This window comes from Limulus polyphemus, unplaced genomic scaffold (genome assembly GCF_000517525.1).
Source record: "Limulus polyphemus unplaced genomic scaffold, Limulus_polyphemus-2.1.2 Scaffold2569, whole genome shotgun sequence".
Lineage (NCBI taxonomy): Eukaryota > Metazoa > Arthropoda > Merostomata > Xiphosura > Limulidae > Limulus > Limulus polyphemus.
This window is the reverse complement of record NW_013668179.1, coordinates 12,419-30,723: the sequence shown is the minus strand read 5'-3', so window position 1 is coordinate 30,723 and position 18,305 is coordinate 12,419. Positions and strand designations below refer to the sequence as shown.

Genomic DNA, 18,305 nt, shown 5'->3' with positions numbered 1-18,305 from the left:
TGCAGTGTAATGTTCTGTTGTTGGGTTTGTTAGTATCAATTATGTTAGTGATTTGAGTTTTGTTGTGGGGAATTTGGAGAATTTTTCAACAATAGCTGGTGGAAATTTATTGATGTGAATGAACAAATGCTTTATGTGGTTGATTTCTTCATCTGTTTAGTCCGTTGAACAGAGTCTTGTGGCTGTGTTTATGAGGTTTTTGAGTGTATTGATTTTTTGTGTGGTGTCATGAGCGGAATTCCAGGGGATGTAGAGGCCTGTGTGTGTGCTCTTACAGTGAATTTTGGTTTTAAACTGTGTGTCCGATCTAATAATGTTGAGGTTAAGAAAAGATAACTGTTTAGTGTTTTCGTGTTCTATGGTAAATTTGATGTTTGGATGAATGGAATTTATGTGTTCAAAGAAAGTTAGTGTGTGTTCTGTAGAAGTGAAACCAGCAAAAGTACAGTGGGAGACGAAGTGTTTCGATTTGGGTCATAAATATGTTGGCAAGAACGGGCGAAACAGGATTACCCATTACCCATTCAAGCCGTCTCCAAGCATTATTACTCTCAAAGTGGGTTCCTCGTCATCGAAAATAAGCACTTAACTCACCAAGAAACTGAATAACAGGAGAGACATAACTCACTGTGTATTTAATAACTTCTTATTACACACTTCTCTCTTACTAGCCCTGAATGAACTTTTTACTTGTATTTATAACTAAATGCTCCCATCTTTAGGCCTTAGTCAAATTTATTATATCTTAACCTTATGCACTCTCTTGCTTACATCTAAATTAAAACATTGAAAATATAGCTAACAACAACAATATAGTGATTTTTGTGGTGAAAGTACTTATTTAACAATGTGGATTTCCTCAAATATATCATGCAACATAAAATGAGATAGTAGATGTGTTATTAACGAAATTATGAGAAGACTGTAATGACTAATACCTTTGTAGGTGAAAAACAGTGTATTGAGAAATAAAATATGTTGTAGTGTGTAAATTCCAAAACATACCTCTGCTGCTACTTATAGCTGTTACTCAACTGATAGTTTCTTCTTTGCCCATCTAAGCATTGTCTGATTTTTCTCATATGCTCCAGTCTTTTATACCCCGCTCAATTGCTATATGTCACGTGATACCCTCCACCTATGTCAATGCGCTCTCTATCCTGGTACTGTATATAAGTATCTTATTCAAATAAATTGATCACTTTTTTTCAACAAAGCATCACTAACGGGTTTCCCAATATTTTACGATCATATGGTGATACTTTGAACATTATCGTGTTATCCAGTTCATTTCATAAAAATAACTTTTTTATTTTTTTTTATTTCATCCAATTGACAAGCGATTGTGGTATGAATTCCCGGATTATTACTGCATTTCAGGATGATCCTTGAAGTTTTGGAGATCCTTTTTCCTGTGCCTTCTTTTTAGTCTCTTGGATTTTCAGCCCCCCTGTGGGACAATGGTAATTTTACGGACTTGCAGTGCCATGGTCCGGGGTTCAATTCTCTAAGGTGGATGTGGCAGGTGGCCTTCAGTTGCTTTGCTCTAAAAAAACAACTTGCCTTACCATAGCCCTTAACTGACCTATGAAGAACGAAATGGAAGCCACTTTGGGATCAGCTACCTTTGATTTCGTTTTCTTCTGTTGGTTCTTCAACTGTGTGATGTTTTTGGTATTTTGCTGGTTGCTTTTGAGCCTGCAACTTAATTGATGTCAGAAAGATCTGGGAGCAAATTTTATTCATATTCTCTAGGTACGAAAATTGTGGTTCATGCTGGAAGGTTTACTTCTTAGTTATGTGAATGGACAGTTGCCATATTCAACACATTGTCAGAACTTCATGATTTTGCCTACCATCAGATGGAAGCATTTTTCCAACCCAAATAATATCTGCTCCTTGAATTTTGGGGTTCTAAGACAGATTTTGTAGTTCACCTATATAGGTCTATGTCTCTTGATGGGACATTGTGTTTCTTTTCACTTCACTTTGTTAGAAGACTTTCAGGTTCACCAGTTTCATTGAGGACGAGCTGGATCTATTGTTAGCATGTATGTTGGTTCAATCTTCGGCTTTTACATTCCACCCAGTTGTTGTAGGAGTCTCGAATTTCATCGGCTCCTATAGGAGGGCCATAGTTCCACCCCTATTCATGAGTACCGATCCCTGACATCAGCTCCTCGGTAGGTTTAACATGGTTCTGCTGTATCGTATGAGTTTTCTCATCCCTTTCATTATATTGTACTGTGCACACACCATTCCATGGAGGACTGGTTACTGCTGGTAACATCTCTTAAATTGTTAGACCATCACATCCTGCTTCTACTTCCAGATACAACCCAGGCAGTTTTCTTGTTTGGGACTGTGACATATATTCTTGCTCCAATTCAGTATGTCATCAGTCTGGTTATTTCTTATTTTTCATCTCATCTTTCAGTCAGGCTCAGCTGTCTCCAATTCTGCTGGATGCTATAGAATAGGATGCCACACTTATACTCACCCCTCCTTCTCCCACTGCACAGTTGGCTTTTTCTCTTCTGGAAATATTGGAATTACTTTATTCCCTCATACCTTTGGGATGAGAACACAAGCAAGCCTTTTATTGTACTTTAAGCAACCAGAGATCATACACACCTATTTCCTGGTTTCCCCAATTTCATTAGTCAGGATCATTCTTCTATCTTGAGGGGTTAAGTCAGGATGCTACTACAAATTGGGTTCCTCTACTGCCACCTTTTCCAAAGTTCCATTCTCTTCACGAATGCCTTGCTTCAGAGTTGGGGTACCTATACCAACAGCTAGGAATTCCACAGTATGCATGGACGATGAGGATCCTCTACATAATGTTTTTGTCCTTCTTGCTATTCAACAGGCAAGGTCTCATGGTCTGGGCTTCTTAAGGGGTAAATAGTCAGGCTTCACTCTATTATTCTGTGGTGGTGTCTTATGTTCCTCATCAAGAAGGCATGTGGTCTAGTGTTCCTTATTTTTGAATATTGGACCTCCTTCTTGGGACTAGCCTTATCTTATCACCCTTCTAGCTTGCCATGTTCCATGGATGATGCCTGTGGTAGCAGGTCCATTGTCTCAATCCAAACAGATTCTCCCAAAAGAATAGATGTTGCATCACAAGGTTCAGTTGTATTGCCTCTCATTTTACAATTCTAATTGTGGGTTGGCCTCTCATTGGATCACCCAACTACTGGCAATTTGGTCTCCAGTACCTCATCTTTGGGTGTTGGCAATAGATGCTTTCCATCTGAACAGGACAGGGGACTACCACCCTAAAACCTCTCCATTTGATATGTTACCCAGGATATGACATATGATTTGTTCCAACTCATTGTCAGATTCTGTTGATTGTACCAGATTGGTGACTATACCCAGGTTTCTGTTTCTGCAGTCCCTTCTGGTGTGTTCAGTTTTTCCACTTCTTTTTAGCCTCTCTCTCTATAAAGGTAGTCATGATCAGATATGGTGCATCTAGCTTATCTGGCTTAGTTTCTGTTTCATCTGAAAGTCACTTTTCACAAAGGTAAGGACATGCATATTGGCAATGTTGTATTGAGAGGAGGTTGAACCCTTCTCAATCAGTGGTATCAACCATAACTTGTTTTTTGACTTTGCTCTTTGACAGAGGTTTTTTGCATCTTCCACACTTGCCATTGTTTACCATGGCCTTATTGACTACCATTCGATTATCACAACTACATACTTTTGAGTCCCCAGAACTCTCCAGATTCCTCACATCATTTTGGGCAATTGATCCCAAATGACCATTCCAGTTACCTGATGGGTAGATTCGGGTTACGTGTTCTTTCTCGACCTGTTTGTGACCTGACTTTTATATGCCATGTATCCTCTTTACCTGCAGATTTAATTTTCTCGGCTGCTAACCCACGGACATCACCGGTTGAAGAGATTTGTGCTCTTTGTCCACATACAACTTTCTCATTCTTTCTAAATTAAAAAAAAAACAGTGATTGGTCATGTTCAGTGAAGGTCTTGAAGGTTTTGTTGCCTCCAATTATACCTTTATTCTGGGTTCTCTTTGCAGGTGAGGTATCATCTGTGAGTCATATCTGAACAGATTTCTCTTTTCTATGTTCTTAGCATCCCAGTCGAATTGCCCACTGGAGGTCACTATGCAGATTAGTATGTGGACCTCCCCAATATCTTTATCTCACATCATTAGCCTGATCTGGCAGTTTCTTCATCTGAGGGTTTTTGCCTACACCCTGTAGCTGTCTTAACAATTTCTGCTCAATTATCCAGAGGGTTGAGTATTTTTATTTCTACCTTTCAGGGTCCCTTTCCTTGTTTTCCCACTTTATGGCGATTGTTGCCCAGACAGGTGTGCTTTTATCAAACCAATTCCGCACTAGCAACCACTGTTTCATTATAATTACTACTGGTTGCAACAGGCTCTGTAGAAATGAGGTGTTCCATAAGACCACCTAGGTACTCACCAGGTGGTATTACTATGCTATGCTGGACCGCCACTCATGGACTATTATGAGTAAAGTTAAAGGGGATCCTGCTAATCATCAGATTAAATAAATTGGGTTCAGTTTGCTTTTAAAAATTTAGGGAACTTGGTTCACTATTGCACTGTTTCCAAAAAATGTTCTTCAGGACTCCCCAATGTGCATTACCCCCCAGATTCTTCTAGTGGAGCTAGGGAGTCCTTACCACATACAGTTTACAGTCACTGGGGTAGTGGACAGAGGCTTTTCCTCCAGAGCATTTGAGTGAATTCCTCCATTCTTGGAGAAGAGGGCAAAGTTGGGGGCCCTCCTATCCGGGTCCCTGAATGTTTTTTGCCAGATGTCGGTGGAGCAGTGCTACCCTACAAGGGAGCCTACTCATAATATTGGTTCAAATTTGATGCTTGGCTATCTGATTAGGGTGTGCATGGCCCTTCATTTTTACGAATATCAGTTCAGCATATTGTTCATGGAAGGAGGTCCACTATCTCTTCATAATTCCAAACACATAATGTTCCCATCCTGGGTCCTTGGTTAAGCACAATTGTTCCATGTCCTCCCCCTAATTCCAGGGTCAGGTAGAAAGCTTCTTGCCTACTCGGTTGGAGAGTGAGGATGAATATTCATAGTTCCAGACTGAATGAGTTCTGTTCCTTTAGTTGAGTAAGGCATACACGATCCCATTATTTTGAGTTTGGGGTGTTGCCTTTTAGGCTTCTTCAGGAAGAAGAGAAGGTTCGTCCGCTTACCTTCTCATCTTGATTCTAGTTGTTCGGAATGTATCACTCTATGGCTACAGGTTTGGATTCAATCAAAAGTATATATCTCTATATAATTTTGTGGTCAAGTTGCCTTAGCCATCAAGGTGCGATATAGGGACTAAGGCCACTTAATTCCAACCCTGAATGGTGGAAACTTGGCAATCTGGTTGGGGCTGACCTATAGTGATGATTACTCACGTACAACTACACAGTTGTTACAGGAATTAAGTTCAGTGTAAAGAGCATACCTGTTCTTGATGTAGCGTGTACCATTCTTATCTTGGTATAGATGCTTTCTGCATGGATGATGACCTCATTGGCCCCTCTTCCTTCCCAATATGGGGTTCTCGCTGTAAGTGGCAGCAGAGGTATGTATGTTTTGGAAGTTAACATTTTCCTAAATTGAAAAGGTTAATTTTTAAAACAATTGCTTGTGTCATTTAAATATTTTCTAGCAAACAAACATAACCTTTACTCATTATGGTTAGTAATTACCAGTGTCATACTTTGCTGTGTAACTCACATTGTGAAACATAGCAAGTTTTGTTCTTATTAACATTACTGATATTGATTGTTTTGTCAGTTGATTGTTTGTCTTATTGGAAACACTTCTTAGATACAAATTCCCAGCTTTTGAAATATTAGCTTGATAACTTCATGATTTATATGTAGGTACATTTGAATACCTTATATGTGTTTGCCTACTTCAGTAATAGTACTAATTGTTTTCATTGACATTTTGAATGTGTCACTTGATTCTAGAACAAACTTGTTAGTGTGAAGACAGAGCAGCTTGGTGATCTACTACAAGATGAGATTATTTCAAAGTTCAGTGATAAGGATGATAATGATCTGGATGGTTCAAAGTACTGTGTTACAAATGTGAAGAAAGAAAAGGAATTTGATAATTTGGAACAAACTGGTTCTGAGTTAGGAAGTACATCTGGTAAGTAAAAATATCCTGCAATGAATTCTGTAAAATCATGAATACTGGTTTAAAAGAGCTTTTAATTTATTTAAAATCTTAGTAATGATTTTAAATCATTAATTAAGAAATGTTCATGCTGCTTAGTGGTTAAATAGATATATAACTTATTTAATTCCTTCCATACAGGTACATTTTCTGCAGATGTCACAAGGTTTTACTGAGTTACATTCAAAATTTATTTAAGCTACTTTATTATCATGGTATATGAATAAACATGGCATCAAAACATAGCCTGTAATCCAAATGTTAATATTTTATAAGTTTGAAGTTTTTAATTTTATAAGACAATAATTTAAGAAATTCTCAATTTGCCCTAATATGAGAATTTTGAAATATTCTCTCTAGGTCTTCCTTTTTTTTCTAATTTATTGACTGCCCCTCTGAGAAGTATGGAATTTAATGTAAATTACTCATTATAATATAAATATTAGTCACAGCAAAGCATAATTGTTATAATTTTCAATGTTATTTGGTTTCAGAGCCATAAACTAGAAAATCAGACCCCCCCCCCCCCCATTGCCATACTCACCTATCACATCCTTTCTTTCACAAATTATCAATAGTTCGAGCTGAAGCTTAATACTGTATTACTTATAACCAATAGAAAACCCAAATATTAATGCTTCAAATGACATATATATTACACTGTATTCTATGCAGATAATTTTCTATTTCACTTCAAATTTAAACTTTATTCCCACAGAAAAGACATTGACATTGCTCTTATTGCATACTTAGAGAACCAGAAAATTATAATAGTTAAAAGATAGTCTGCTTTTTACATGTTATTATTCTGTACCTTAGATCCTTATTTAATTCAATAAAAAAATTATTTAGTGCAGTAGTACCAAGAATATAAAAAATAGGGTTAAATTTCATCCACAGTTGACAGCAAAAAAAAGAAAAAAAGACCCAGTTAATTACTATATTTCTTCTTTTTCTTGTGTTCTTTATATATTATTATTATAAGAGTAACTAAAATGTAAAAATTAGAAACTATATTAAGTAAAATAAAGAAAAATACTAATAATTTTTCATAAGGTACACTGGCATAACCTGATTAAATAAGTTAACGTGAGCTATACATTTACCAAATGATCTAGAACTTGTATAGTGGGATTCTTATTTAGACACAGTTGAAAGGGCAATAATAAAATTTAAGTAGAAACAGGTGTATATTTTCATGTGCTTTAAACTATTTAGGATAAATAAATGTAGTTTCATATTACAATTTGAAGTCATTTTAGAAAGAAAAAAGGGGAATTTAAATTTATGTCATGTTTTTTATGGTGGTTATGAGATCCTTGAAATTAACTGGCTTTGCATAGAGTTAAGGTAGAAAAAATAACATAAAATATAATGTTTGACAAAAAAAAAATGTTTGAAATTTATTTAAGAGGTATTAGAGATTAGACAAATGAAATTTGACAATTTTCAGAATCACAAAAGTATTTTTAATCTCAACATGAAAATCACTTTGCACCTGAAGAAGTCAACAGTTTGATTCCATGTACTCACTGAGAGATTTTTAGTGTAAGTACTTCATTAAAACTTGGTTGATTTGACTGAAACCTTAGTGAGAGTGTTCAGACATGAGTGCATGATATATTATAACAGTTTGATAAAACACAAAATAAATAAAGTGATTAGATTTAAATCATCTCTACATATTTCAACTGGGCCATCTAGATTGGAGGTTCTATTGGGATAAAAATGTGCATTTCATTCAAAATTTAATTGAAAATAGCTTTTTAATCAATATATGTCAGTAAACTTGGAATCAAAGCTAGTTTCTAATCAACATTTTTATATTATCTAAGTTTTGAATTTTTAATTTCAAAAGGAAATTCTAAAAACTTCTCAATCATCATTTCTTTGTGCAAAGTGATGCATGTAGCTCTTAATTCTCCATTTTAGGTTTTATAGCCTTCAGAGTTTCCAATACGGTATCTTACCTCTACTCACCACACATATAGCTATAATCATTCAGTGCTGCCCTCTATATTCAAAGTTTTTCACATGCCAAACGTGTTGAAACTCCCACTTACCCTACAATCTACATGGTTCACAGTGTCTTTGCATGTAAATAATCTTGCAACAACCCTCTACCAATAGGAGTGTGACACAACCTCCTGACTCATGTGACTCCCCCTATTTGATTATACTAACTATCACTTTTCATTAGGCAGTTATTGAGTGCAGATATTTTAACATTGTGATATTTTTGATGTAGTATTTTGATTAACATTACGAAGTAGTACTTTAACATTTTTTGTTCAATTTCTACTGTTTGTTCACTGTAGTTTTTTTACCAAGTCTACTTAATTTAATTTCAGAAGTGTGCATCATGACTTCCATATCCTATTCCTACTGCTTAGCATGTTGAATTAATTTTTTCTATTTTTTGTGTGTTTATTTTATCAATTCACCCATGACTTGGTAAGTTATAATTTGTATTTATTACTTTCCTTTTAAGGGTATGTTTCTTGTAGGTCTAGATTCCCACTCAGCCTGTCCAGGTATGCTACATATTTAACCAAATTCTTCATTGTAAACCAAGTATAAGGCCTACTGGGGTATACTATTTCCTGTCTAGTGACTCAGATGTTTCAATCCCATGCAGTGGGTCCTGGGAGTTGACGTTATGTAGTCCCGGATCTGATCATCCTGGGAACTGTGATAACTCGGGATATTCTGCTAGTGATTCATGCACTCCAGCCTCTGTGGAGTCCTATCTGCGGTTAACTTTGTGCACATTACTCCTGATGCTCCACCTCAATGGGGTTGGGCCCTAGTAAGTTGATGTTTCACAGGATGTCTTGGCAAGGTTTAAATGGGACATCTCACCAAAGTTGTTTTTAGGAGGATAGCTCATCAAAACAATTTCAGTACATACCCACACTGTTAAGATGGGGTGTTTTACAAGATCACTCTTAGGTTATCTTCTTGATATATTTGCTTTAGACATATGCCTGTTCCAGATTGTAGTAACCCATGGACTTCCATGGGTAAAACAGAAGGGGACAGCTGCCCATCACTACTGCCCCTTAGATTGAATAAATCAAAGGTGGTCTGCATTTCAGAATAGGGATTTCATGGTGACCCGTTGCACTGTCTCTGGTGTCAGCATTCCTCTGGAATCTCCACTGCATTACCCACCTCCTCTCTCCTGTTCTTCTAGTGGAGGATGAGAGTCCTTGCCATTTTCCACTTCTGAGCCAATGGGGTGGAGGACCATAGAGAAAACCTCCTGAATGTGATCACCTCCATTCACTAGAGAGTAGGGCAGTGGTGATCTGCTGGTGTAGATCTTCCAGTCATGTGCTCCACCTGTCTGTGGTGGATCCCAGAGATTTATGTTGCATCCTGCTTCCATGTAATCCTATCCAGAGAGTGAGGTTGTACATGTTTAACTGAGGCAGTCTACTGCTGTGCAGTCCTATCTGGAGGATGATGTTGCTTTCAAATTCATCTGCCAAGTTGCAGTTCATCCCTCTAGTTGGGATCTGTCATCCTTTCTGGTTTCCAGTAGTGATTTTGGATTGGAGCTGGACCAATCAACGTAAATCCTCACACATGTTGGTTGTGAATCTTTGTTCTACCTTAGTATAGGGTTTTTGCTGCATCATATCCTCCTCTATGCAGTGGGCCCTGGTGTTTGATGTTGCACTCCAGTTTCTGTGCGCCCTATCCAGGGGTTGTTGTTGCACATCTTTCCAATACGTGTTCCATCTCCATGTTGTGCTGTGTGGAAAAGTCCAATTCATTTTGGATTTGGTGTGAACCACCACCATGGCACATTCATTCCTACCATCATTCGGATTTTATGTTCCCAGATGGTTGTTTGTAATTGTGTATTTGTGCATGTGCCCTGTTACGTAGATCGGTAGGGAAATTGTCTCCTTTTATTCTACTTAACTTAAGGTGAAGATGGCATGGACCCTCCTCCTACCACAGGTTGGATGTCCAAAACTGGTTTGGAACTGGATGCCTGCTGGGTATTGTCTGACATGCCCTAACCACTCTACACCATAGGGCACCATTTTAGCTTACTCCACTTTCCTGTCTGTGGGTGGAGATCCTTCGTTCATTCTTAGCTGGAACTGAGAGTATGGTCTGTTATGAGATTTTGGTTTGAACCCACTCAGTTTTCTCTTCTTCTTTGGATGAGCTCCCTCAAACTTCCATCTGTGTATGTGAAACATCTTACCACATAAGGTGAAGAGCATACATGATACAGAAGAGGTATTGTTGTGGTCTTCCACGTGTGTTCCTCTCCAAACACCTTGCTCTGTTGTCACTCAACTGCTTTATAGTCATCCTGTGGTTCTGAATGGAGGGTTTCTATTCTCCAGTGATCATTTTCACCTGGTTTGTGGATGACCAAGGTCTACATGTCAGTTACTTACATATTTGAATTTGCCTGTCCTTCAGATATTTTCTCCATTTCATCTATTAGAATCAATTTTCCAGTTCTTTTCTTTGGCATTGAATCTGCTCCTTATGTCTTCAGTTGAGTCATGGGGCACTTGCTTGCCATATTCATAGAATGCAGCTAATATTCCATAATTACCTGGACGATTGACTTCTTATTGCCCCTTCTTGGGAGGAGTTCTCTTACATCTCCATTCTTCTGTAGGAGTCTGCTTGGATGGGCTGACTAGTCAAGTATTCTAAGTCTTTTTCTCATACTTACACAATATTTGGTACATTTTGGTGTGTTTTTGAACTCTCATTCAAACAGACTCAGCCTTCACCTCATCATTTGCAGGAAATAGAATATCATGTCACCAAGATTTGTACTTCACATTTATACCATGCACACAAAGTTCTTTTGCTTTTGAGGACACTAACTTCACTAGAACCACTCATTCCTTTAGGACATGCATACATATATATCTCCTCCAGTAGACATTGAGATTTTAATGGAACCTTTTTTTGGTTTTGGTGGCTCAAACATATTGATACAACAGTGGGCATCCCCTTATTATCTCCTGACCAGATTTCCATCTTTTCACAGAGACTTCCCTGTAGGACTGTGGTGTATCTGAATGATATGACTTTGGGGATGTGGGATCAGGTTTTTACTTCACATGAACTCTAATTTCTTGCAAATTTCACTAATAGTTTAATTTTAATGTCTTATTTTCTTTCCTTTTTTTAACTGCCTTTCTAGCTAAGCTATAAATCGGTTAAAAATTTCTGTTAGTTGCTCAGAACATTTACTTTATTCAACATATAATATTTTCTTCAAAACTGTAATCACTTCTGCTAAAATATAAAGAAATACATGAGGGCAGGATATTGGATTTTGTTCTGTCTAGTGGTTACAAACATGTCCTTTAGCAATGTTGGAGAGAATTATAGATATATTCCTAATGACAGAGGGAGAGACAGGATGGGTGTGTCATGTGGTGGGTCTACTAAATTGAGTAAAGCAAAAAGATTGAATGTTTCAGATTTATATTCTAGCCTTGGCAATATTTGTAGTATGACACTATAATTATTTGGACACTGACACTCATGTAAGGGTAGAAAGACAAACTAAAATGTAAATTCAAAGCTCAGATGTATCATGTGATAAAGGAAAGTGAAGATTGAGAATTTATTTGAATATTTTCTTTTGAAATTTATAATAATTAATACTTAGATAATATAAAAAATTTAATTACAAAACTCCTTTTTGATGCCATTTATACTGACATAAGTTCATGATAAAGTAGTTTAATTAAATTTTGGATGTAACTTTGTAAAAAAAAAAAATTATATGCTTAGGGTTATAGAATTGTAACTAGACTTACATATTAATATTTTTCAAATCTGATAGGAAATCATGAAATATTAATATTATTGTAATAATTTGTATTAAATATTTAAGTGAAGAAGATAAGTGAATTGAGACTCCAGAGCCACAATTTAAATCAGGATATTTAGTCCCACCTTGAGCTATCCAGGAGTACATGCCATCCCAGTCAATGTTTACTTATAAAATCTCTCACTGTGACCATGATCACATAATATGTTGTGTTGTTATGGTCAGGATATTAGTGGGTTGATTTGCTGCCACCTAAACTAATTTTTTTTAATTCTACAAGAAATCTTGAAATAGAAGCACTATATTATTGTAATGATTAATATTAATTTTAAGCAACTTTGTACAACTTGACCAATAAGCTTCTTTTTTTAAAATAAAAATCAAGAAATGGATTTGGATGGCAACTGCAGCTCGCATCTTGTAGATTTAAACTTATTTTATTCAGTAAAAATAAAGAATATCATTTTGTGTAGTGGAATTTCTTTTCTTCTTTTTTACTCAATATAATGTGTATAAATCTACAAGATGTGAGTTGCAGTTACCATGTAAACACATTTCTTGTTTTTGCTGAAAAGCCTGTTGGTCAAGTTCTACAGAACTGTTGTAAAGTAAATATTTAATATTAATTATTATGTTTTTTCAATTACAGGTTTTATAACTTGCAAGGTTTCACAAACTAAAGAAAGACTTAATTTCACAAATAAATCTAAACAATCACTCATTTATTTTCCAGTACACAAGGTACATCTGTATTTCTAGTTACTTTGTTAAAACTCATTATTATTGTGTAAGTGTTTCAAGTTCACATCCTGCATGCAGGAGTCACAGTAATTTAAATGGTCAGAAGAAAAATTGACACCCAACCACTGGTCATATCATGACCACGAGATAAGTAAAAATGATGTGGTTTGTTTGTTAGAGATGAAGAACATGGTAGTTAATTATTAATAAAGTAACTTACCAAAAGTTACTTGTGTGGTAATCCTTTACCTCAGTTAGTAGAGCCCTCACCTGGCATGCAAGCAGTCATTGGTTAAGTTGTGAATACTGGAAACTCAGTAATTAAGATTACCACTTCTCAGTTTTGTCACATATACCATTGTATTACCATGATATGATGGGAAGAGTTTATTGGTTCAGTGTGCTAGACAGGACATCTGGCTATTGGGAAGTATATAAGGATATCAAAAGTAGAATTAGGACTACTTTTAGCACTTGGGATTGCTTGTATGAATTTTGGGTCATGTAATTTGGGCTGTGTCTACTACTTTGAAGAAGCTGATGGTGCCCACATTATTATTAGATGATTCTGCCCTGAATTTGATAAAAGAATAGAAAACCTACTGATATAGTTTTATTTTGTCAAAATCTTCACATTTCTAGATATTTTACTTGCATATAGATACTCTGAACAGGAAATTTAAATATGTTGCTGTCAGTCAACATGTTAAAGAGTTATAAGCATTTTATTATAACTACCACTTGAAGTAGCAAAATAACTGATCTTCAAAATGGACCAAGCATTGCCCAATAGTTAACATACTGGGGTGGGGTTCATTTCCATTACAGAAAAAAACAAAAAAAAACTGTGTTACACACTTTGTAGCCATGGGTGTGATATAAGACTGGCAGTCAAACCCCACAAGAAATGACAAGAACTAGCTGTGGGTCATATTGACTGGTTACCTTCCCTCTAGTCTACTACTGCAAAATTATCTATGGCTAGTATAATTAGCTCTTGTGTAGCTTTGCACAACATATCAACAAACAGACAAAATCTACTAATATTAATCCAGGAATTACTGGCTGAAAGTAATGTTGTTTAGTGTGGCGGTATCTGTCCAAATTTAAAAGCTTCCTTTGAATGTGTTCTGTTACCTGCATTTTATGCTTTTGATGCTATATGGACCATGGAAGAAACACTTTTTCTACTCTTTCAAACTATATGAATATACCCAGGAGTTTGTCAAAATAATGTATGGTGTATCTATCAATAACTTTATTTTTCACATCCATATTTTTTATTTTAGATATAAAGACCTATGTGAACACCTCTTCTGGAAATCAGTTTGCTGGTGATCATGTTTTAATGGAAGAAGATCCATTTATGGAAATAGAAGTCAACAAATCTCGGAAACCAAACAGTAATGTATTTGGAAAAATGAATTTAAGTGTACCTAACCTGAAACATTCTGTTATGCCTTCTAAAGGTGAGAAACAATACAGTTGTTTACTCTGTGGAAAAGTATTTGTAACAAATAGTAATTTAAAAATACACCAGAAAATACATACTGGAGAGAAACCATATGTTTGTGTAGTGTGTGGCAAAGAATTTCGAAGAAAAGGTAACCTAAAAACACATGAAAGGATACACACTGGAGAAAAACCATACTGTTGTAAGGTATGTGGTAAAAAATTTGTATGTAATAGTTATTTAGAAGTACATCATAAAATACATACTGAAGAGAAACCATATGGTTGTGTAGTGTGTGGTAAAAAATTTGAAAGAAATGGTAATTTAAAAATGCATCAAAAAATACACACTGGAAAAAAGCCATACTGTTGTAAAGTATGTGGTAAAAAATTTGTATATAATACTCACTTAAAAACACATGAGACAGTGCACACTGGAGAAAAACCATATAGTTGTATAGTTTGTTTAAAAAAATTTGGAACAAAAAGAAATTTAAAAAATCACTTGAGAATACACACTGGAGAAAAACCATATAGTTGTGAAATATGTAAAAAAAAATTTAGAGTAAATAGTGACCTAAAATTACATGAGAATTTACACACTGGAGAGAATCTAGGCAGTTGTCTTGTTTGTGGCAAAACATTTGGAACAAAGACTATCCTAAGAAATCACGAAAGGATACATACTGGAGAAAAACCATACAGTTGTAAAGTATGTGATAAAACATTTGTTTTTAATAGTAACTTAAGAAAACATGAGGTAATACACAGTGGGGAAAAACCATACAGCTGTATAGTATGTGGCAAAACATTTGGAAGGAAAAGTGATATAAAGAGCCACGAGAGAATACACACTGGGGAAAAACCATACAGTTGTGAAATCTGTGGAAAAAAGTTTGGAAAAAATACTTACCTAAAAAGACATGAGATTGTACACAGTGGGGAAAAACCATACAGCTGTGCAATCTGTGGCAAAAAATTTGTAACAAAGAGGTACTTGACAAAACATGAGAAAATACACATTGGGAAGAAACCATACAGCTGTGTATCTGTGGCAAAGAATATGGAACAAAGAGATATCAAAAGAAACATTAAAGGTTACACACTGGGGAAATCATAATTTACAGTGTGTATCAAAAAAATATGTATTTGATACCAACCTCAGAAAACAAAAGATACTCACTGGAATGGAACCTTAACATTGAAGTGTGTAGCAAAAACATTCAATGTACATATAGTGGGGAGAAACTACAGAGGATTCATACTTTGGATAAACCATAGAAGTATGAAATGTTTACAGTTATGATGTACAGTTGTGACAGGGAACACTCGTGTTTCGTGTGTAAAACCACATCAGTATGGTGTGTAGAAAAGTATGGAACCCTAAAACATCAGGAGTACAAACTGTAAATAACTCACCCAGGTATGATGTCTGTAGCTAGGACTTATAAGGTGGTCCGTATTTAGAAACGTTTTGTGAAGTGGAGTGTGTTACTATGGACTTAAGAGAAAATAATGAAGGCTCTTCTAGGTCATTTCTTCACCAGTTCCTTAGACATGTTGAAGAATCTTGTGAATATGATAAGTTCAATTGATTTTGCTCAATCATAATCTGTCATAGATATTATTTGATTGTGTAATTTCACTGTTTTCTTCTTTTTAGAAAGAGTTAAGTGGAAAACTCTGTATTTTTTTTTAATGTTTTCGGTGTAAAATCTAAATGTTTATGTAATATATCGTGCAGTTAAGTAATTGTAGTCCAATGAGTTCTTGGTCCAGGAACATTTTGTAATTATATCAATGTATAATAAACCTCATTGCTTTTCTGTGTGTAGTCAAACTGTGTGTATTAAACTGAAGAAATAAAACCAGTCCTCTTGTGAAGATAACCATATCAGTAGTAGTTTAACTTATTTTTGCATTATTTTTGACTGCAGAGAACTAACAAAATAATCAAATTTGTTATGTTAATTTGAATTTAAAGTTTTAGTAGTGCTAATGTAAACCAATTCAGTGATTGGATAACTTTTTTTTTTATTAATTGTATTAGAAAAGGACTTTTATCTTCACACCTCGTACTGCACTGATGATCACACGTACACGATCAAACAAACAGTATGTTTTCACACTCCTTTAAACTTTGTCATTTGTAACACTTCTAGTTCGATGTCTCTTTGGTCTTTGTGAATGAAAGAGTTGTTCAAAGGAGAAAATTCACACATTCATTTACATAACTCTTTCAAATTTTCTCACCTTTCACTTCATTTTGCAATATCAAAAATGGTGCCGGTGTGTATGGTCTAAAAAAAAAAGCCATGGCTAAATGTTTATCTTAACAAATATCCACTCTTGTGGAAATTAATGATATATGCTTAACTTTATATCCTCAAATTGTTTTTCACAGCTGTTTTTCTGGGAACTACATCTATGGCAATTTAGAGATTTTGTTGCACTTAATAGTGACAATTAACAATTTAATTACAATGACATAACCGTGCCTCATGATATACAAAGCCTTCCTTATAAGCAGGTCACAGCTATTTTTATTTCTTGAAACTCTGTCCCAAGTTTCATTTAACGACTCTACTGCACATGGCCAAACAAGCAATGTGCTTGTTCCACTTGAATAGCAATTAACCTATTCACAGGCATTCATAACATTTCCTTAAGTAGCATGCATATATTTGGATTTTGTTTTGTTTTTTTCTTTGACTACTTCTTGTTCATTAACATTGAAAACTTTTGTTTGAAGTAAAGCATCAATATGTTACTGCTATTACCAAGTATAGTGTTGTTAGGAATATTTAATGTAAATATACAATGTTATTCTAACTGTGGAATGCTACTTTCTCATTTAACTTTTTTGTTACGTCATCTCAAGTAGAGTCCCCATAGAGAAGTTTTAATAATTTCCCTGATGCATCAATAAATACTTCTTTTTTTCTTACTCGTATTTTTTACTATTATTTCTGGTTAATGTTACCTTATCCTTGACATTATACAGAAATTCATTATATAGAAATTGGCAATAATAGAATTTCTTAATTAGGTAGCCAATCTGTTGTAGGAAAGCTAAAATACATTTTTATGGAATTCCAAGATGTACTTACCTCTACTCACACTACAGCTATTACTTAATTGCTAAGTTTTGTTTTCCTTTGCCCATCTAAGCATTGGTCATATATTTTCTCGCTTGCTCTAGTCTTTTATTCCCCACTTAATTGCTCTTGATGATATCTGTCTCCACCTACATCAATGTGTCCTCTATCCTGGTACTGTATATAAACACTTTCTTTAGATAATATTGTCACTTTTTCTTGACAAAGCATTCATTAACTTGTTTTTCTGTAATATGGCCTTTGGAGATACTTTGACCATTTCTCATTGGTTTTTGTAAAGAAAAAACTTTTCACTTTGTAAGCCGATGTAGGACATGAATTCCTGAGTTAATGTATCCGATATGGAGGCCAATCAGGGCTCTCCTATCCCACTTCTAATATCTAGTCTTGCTCAGGATTTGCTCTCAGTTGAGGTTGTCCATGACCTTATCTGTAGTGAGATAGGGACATATATTCATTCTGGTGGTATTTCTTCAGCGGGCTTTGAGGCTGCACTTGTGGACGGTCCTGGACATTCTGGAAAGAATTTAGATTTGCTTTTTCCAGCACTTTTCTTTACTCTGTCAGCTTCTCATGAGGACAATTTGGATCAGCCCCCTCCCGCTCCTTTTCTTCAATTAGTAATTCAACTGTGTGATGTTTTTGATCTGTGCCTTCCTTGACGGCAGAGAAGTCTGATGGCAATTACTTAATTCTTCCTCTATTCACTGATATTGTGGTTCATGCAGGGAGGTTTACTGCTCAGTTATGTAAAGGGACAGCTATGCCTTGTTGGCCACGTTGGTCAGAACAACATGCTTTAGCCTACCACTGTCAGTTGTAAGCATATTTAGACTCTCAGAGAATAGATCCGCTCCTGGAAGTGTGGTGTTCCAGATCAGAGTCTGTGGTCAACCTGAATAGATCACAATTTGCAAGGATTTGTCTGACCCTAACTACAGT

At 35.5% G+C, this 18,305-nt stretch overlaps 1 protein-coding gene across 1 annotated transcript in view; it reads left to right on the top strand.

Moving 5' to 3' along the window:
• Positions 1-16,071, top strand: part of LOC106467324 (zinc finger protein 91-like) — a gene marked incomplete at its 5' end in the record, with an annotated part of 66,014 nt that extends 49,943 nt beyond the window's left edge. Inside the window, 2 exons of the mRNA XM_022395488.1 lie at positions 6,011-6,194; positions 14,082-16,071. Of these exons, the coding sequence (XP_022251196.1) occupies positions 6,011-6,194; positions 14,082-15,364 (1,467 nt within the window). The remainder of the gene's footprint in view (positions 1-6,010; positions 6,195-14,081) is intronic.
• Positions 16,072-18,305: the final 2,234 nt, after the last annotated feature.